Below are 5206 nucleotides of genomic sequence, written 5' to 3'. Positions count from 1 at the left end.
AGGAATGAAATTGTCTCACATGTTCTCTGTATTTTACTGGACTTTATTCAAAATCAGTCATCTGAAGTTGAATAGGAGAATGGGGGTGATTGGAGGCTCTTCTAAGTTCATTACCAACATAGTGTCTTTCTCTAAGAATTTGCTAATGATAATGCTATTAATTATCATCAGAACAACAGTAGCTAATATTTATTTGTCAAATAGTCTTATAAGGGTTTACACGTATTAATCCTCACAAAAACACAGGTATTGTCTTCACCATTTTACAACTGAGGCACAGAACTAATATATTGGTATATTGCTGAATATCTTGAAGATGATAGGCTAGGTATGTGATGTGACGAAAGGCTTTCTTTCAGTTCCACAACTGATTAAGAGATTCTCCTCTAGTATAACTTTGTTGGTATCCAACAGGAATTGAGTGGTTTTGATCTCAGGTGGCCTCAGCCTGCAGCAGCTTGAAGCAGGATCTCAGTTCCCCAGCCAGAGATTGAAGTCAGGCCATGGCAGTGAGAGCGCTGAATCCTAGCCACTAGACCATGAGGAACAGTGGCCAGTGACAAGGCCCTGGCTTGTCTGCTTTGTAGAAATGAATTTCAACAAAGAGACGGAAAGTAGTGAAACAAGTAAAGTATTTATTCGGGGGGAAAAAAGTACGTGTGAATAGACACACAGGAGGCCTCAGAAAGAGAGCTGCGCCTTCATGGTAATTTAAATCACTTAAATGGGACATCTCTTTTGGGTTTTCTCTGGCCAATCATCTTGCTTTGCCAGGTTCTGAGTCCGTATTTGGTATAATTCAGGGTCCTTCCCTGAGATGCACGTGCAACTCTTAGCCAAGATGGATTCCAGCCCAGAGGTCTATGGATAGGTTGACATCACCTACTATGGGGTGGCGCCCCCCCCCTTTTGGCCTCCACAGAGGCCAAATGTGCACATGTAGTCAGGAAGGTCTTCTTGACCTCAGAATGGAAATATGTAGTCTCTTTATCTTTTATTTGGGCAGGACTCAGCTTCTCTTCACTTCTGCCATTATCTCTATCTTGGAGTATTTACTCCACAGGGTACAGACTCCAGCTGCTCAGCCTGGGGCCCATCTATCTCCTGCCTCAGGTTTGGAAGTATTTTATATATTCATTAGATTAAGATACCTGGCAAGAAATCTTTTACGCTAAATAAGTTGTAAGAATGACCAAAAAAAAAAAAAAAAAAGGTTTCCTAAACGTTTCCCCTAGTGTTAATATTCTATAAAGAGTTGAGTCAAAGAAAAAGTACCTTTGAATTAACACTATAAGGTTATGAATTCTCAGGTGTTCATAGAGACATGAATATTGGGCCTTCATACATTTCTTAACATTTTTAGAGTCTTTTGCCATTATTAATTCTCTGGTGGTCAGTAAAGCATGAACAAAATCTGAAAGCTTTCCCACATTCCTCACATTCAGGGTTTCTACTTATTGTACATTCACTGATGTTCATTCTATCTAAAGGCCTTCCCACATCATCGTGCACATTCATAGGTTTGGTTTCTCACCATTATGAATTATCTAACGATCTGTAAGGATTAAATGAATTTCAAAGGCCCTTCCATAAATCTTAAATTCACACAGTTTCTCCTTAGTGTGCATTTTTTTATGTTGATTAAGTGTTGAACTCCATCTATAGGCCTTCCCACATTCCCTGCATTCATAGGGTTTCTCACCAATATGAATTTTTTTTTTTTTTTTTTTTTTTTCCTTGCGTTATGCGGGCCTCTCACTGTTGTGGCCTCTCCCATTTGCGGAGCACAGGCTCCGGACGCGCAGGCCCAGCGGCCACGGCCCACGGGCCCAGCCGCTCCGCGGCATGTGGGATCCTCCCGAAACGGGGCACGAACCCGCGTCCCCCGCATTGGCAGGCGGACTCTCAAGCACTGCGCCACCAGGGAAGCCCCAATATGAATTCTTTAATGTTGAATCAGATGTGTCCTCTGCCTAAAGGCCTTCCTACATTCTTAACATTCATAGGTTTCTCATTAGTATGAATACTCTGATGACCTTTAAGGTGTGAATGAAGTCTAAAGGTTTTCCCACATTCCTTATATTCATAAGATTTCTCATCTGTATGAATTTTTTTATGTTGACCAAGTTGTGCACGTAATCTAAAGGATTTTTCGCATTCCTTACATTCATAGGGTTTTTCATCAGTATGAATTTCCTGGTGTACTCTAAAGTATCTGGAAGAACTGAAAGTCTTCCCACAGGCCTGACAGTCATAGGGTTTCTCCCCAGAATGGATATTCTGGTGTACTTTAAGGTTTTTGACAAAACAACAGCTTTCCCACATTCTTTACATGTATAGGGTTTCACGCCACTATGAATTTTTAGAGTTGTTGACATATTCTAAATGCCTTCCCACATTCCTTACATGCATAGGGTTTCTCCCCTGAGTGAATATTTTGGTGTACTCCAAGGTCTCTGCCAAAAAACTAAAAGCCTTCCCACATACGAGACCTTTACAGGGTTTCACTCCATTATGAATTTTCAAATGTTAAGTTGGTTGTTCACGAATTCTAAAGGCCTTCGCACATCCCTTACATTCATAAGGCTTCTCAGCAGTATGAATTCTCTCATGTTTGATTAGATCTGAGCCATAATTAAAGGTCTTCCCACATTCTTTACATTCATAAATGTTTACAAGGAATTCTGTGATGTAGGGTAAGAGATGTATCTTTTCTGTGAATAGATATATTTTCATGGATGATTTTCATTTGGCTAAAATATTCTTTTTGAGGTTCCTTTTGTTTCTTAATCTTGACTTTGTTCTGCCAGCTACTTTGGATAATGGAACCCTCAAGGTCAAGCATTTCACTTCTTTATCTTACATTTAGATAAATTTATTTCAAAAATGTTTTCTTCTGGAGATAAAGTCTTTGTATCATACCTGGTCTCCAAACGTGGAAAAGTAAAGCAAGAAAACTAACAAATGTTGTTTTCCTGTACTGGGGTACAGGAGGGGGGCACAGGGGTACAGTAGAGATAAGTGATAAACTGAAAATACATTAGCAATGAATTTCGATAAAGTTATTATGCAGTTTGAAGAAGGCAAACAGAGTTTAGAGAATAATGAAAGCATATGTTGTGAGATCTGTAACAATGAAAATAGATTAAATCATTGATTCTAAAATGTAAGTGTTCCATTAGAATCACCTCAGGAGCCTTTTGCAAGTATTAATTAATTAATTTCAACCCAGACCAAGTGAATCAGAATCTATAAGTGTAGGTCTTAGGTATCTATACTTTTAACCACTCCATCAGATGTATCAGAGGCAGATCAATGTTTGACATTATCTGTTTTTTGTTTGTTTGTTTTGGTTTTCTTGGCCATGCTGTGTGACTTATGGAGTCTCAGTTCCCCTGACCAGGGATTGAACACAGGCCACGGCAGTGAAGGCCCAGAATCCTAACCACTAGGCCACCAGGGAACTCCCTGACATTCTCTACTTACAGATTTTTTTCCAGTGGTTTCTCACTGCACTTAGAACATTATATGACCAGTTAAAGATGGATAACAAGGCCCTTCTCATAAGAACTCATCTCAACCACTGCCCTTTTAACCTACCTTAAAAATTCCTTGAAGGCACTAAATCTGACAAATTATTTCCCGTCTTTTGGAACTTCGCATTATGTTGTTTCATCCCCATGAATTCCCCTGACACAGCTCTTTATAGGCCTGACTCCTCATTCTTCAGGCCCCAGATTAAAAGTCGTTTCTTCAGAGAGACTGTATGATCAGAACCTACCAAATTCCATGTTCATTATTCTCTATTCTAATATCTTGTGTTTTGATCTACTTTCACTGTTTTCAATTACATATTCTTTAATTTCTCATAATTTATTTCCAGGTATTTCTATAGCCCTAAAACTCATGATGGGTAGATCTAATTCTACTTTATTTACTATTAAGAAACAAGAGCTAGGATACAGTAGTTTTTAAATAATTAATTTTAGAATAACGGAACCACTGAATTTAAGAAAGAAAAATAAGAATAAAGGTAAATAATACAAAGATAAGCCATTGGGAAAGATATTTTGATGCCTATCAAAATACACTTTACCATAATTACACAATAGTTACTGTATATGACTCATTGCCTATAATCTCTCACATCTTCCATATACTTGTCTCACACTTTTCCTACAGTGATCAAATATATGTTTTCCATCATCACTTTCCTTTCTGATGGGTGGAAATGAATTTGATCCAAACAAGCTCAGTTAAATGCACAAACAGAAAAGGTGACTGAATTCTTCTATCATCTTTACCCTTAAATATACAGGTATCTCGCCACAGTCGACCATTCCACCAGTGGCTACTCTTCTTTGTCTCCCATTTCAGTAAGGCAATAGGATGTTTAACTTACGATTCATTTTTAGTATTACACATCTATCCAAAGGTGATTACTAATCTCTCTTGTTCACTGAAGCTTTCTGTCAGGTCCTCCAATCTATTCCTTCATCGTCAAGGCTAACCAGTAGCATACGTCCCAGCAAAGTATCTCAATGATTATTCAGGTGTTATAATAGGTAATATATTATAGTAGGTATATCCAAAATTGGATACTGTGCTAAAATCAAAGTGTTGACAAGGCTCTCTTCCTTCTGGAAGCTGTAGGGGAGAATCTATTTCCTTGCCTTTTCTAGCTTTTAGTGCCTGCCTTCATTTCCTGGCTGATGGCCCCTTCCTATGTCTTCGAAGCCAGAGCATAGCATCTTCAAATCTCCTTCTATGACTCTCCTGCCTCCCTCTTTCTTTTATAGGAACCCTTTGATTACACTGGGCCCACCAGGGTAATAATCTAGGATAATTTCCCCATCTCAGGGTCCTTAATTTAGTCATACCTGCAGAGTCTCTTTTGCCATGTAAGTCAACATATTCACAGGTTCTGGGGATTAGGACATGGATATTTTGGGGACATTAGTGTGTCCAGTTGGATTTATTTGAAATGAAGGGATGGTCAATACTAGATAATCTGTTAATGTGACTGGTTGTAATATTAGATCTAATGGGGAAATTCACATAATTCTCTCCTTAGAAGCTCAAAAAGCATGTGATAAATTCAAAACCCAATCTTGTTTTTTAAAGTTCTGTAAAATAGGAATTGATATATAGATATATTGCAGCTTAAAAGCCAGGGACTTAAGGAGGAAACACTGGAGGCATTCCT

The 5206-nt window shown here is 38.5% G+C and overlaps 2 protein-coding genes across 1 annotated transcript; one reads left to right on the top strand and one right to left on the bottom strand.

Moving 5' to 3' along the window:
- LOC103081756 (zinc finger protein 567) overlaps nucleotides 1-5206 on the top strand; it is a 158607-nt gene that overhangs the window by 34708 nt on the left and 118693 nt on the right.
- LOC103072650 (zinc finger protein 14 homolog) lies at nucleotides 1548-2736 on the bottom strand. Its single transcript, XM_007471083.1, has 4 exons — nucleotides 2547-2736; nucleotides 2371-2454; nucleotides 2018-2297; nucleotides 1548-1704 (listed from the first exon to the last, which is right to left on the bottom strand). The coding sequence occupies exons 1-4, from the start codon at nucleotides 2734-2736 to the stop codon at nucleotides 1548-1550; spliced, it is 711 nt and encodes a 236-aa protein (XP_007471145.1).

The sequence above is a fragment of the Lipotes vexillifer genome, unplaced genomic scaffold (assembly GCF_000442215.2).
Source record: "Lipotes vexillifer unplaced genomic scaffold, Lipotes_vexillifer_v1.1 scaffold182, whole genome shotgun sequence".
NCBI lineage: Eukaryota > Metazoa > Chordata > Mammalia > Artiodactyla > Lipotidae > Lipotes > Lipotes vexillifer.
This window is presented reverse-complemented; position numbering and strand designations above follow the sequence as displayed.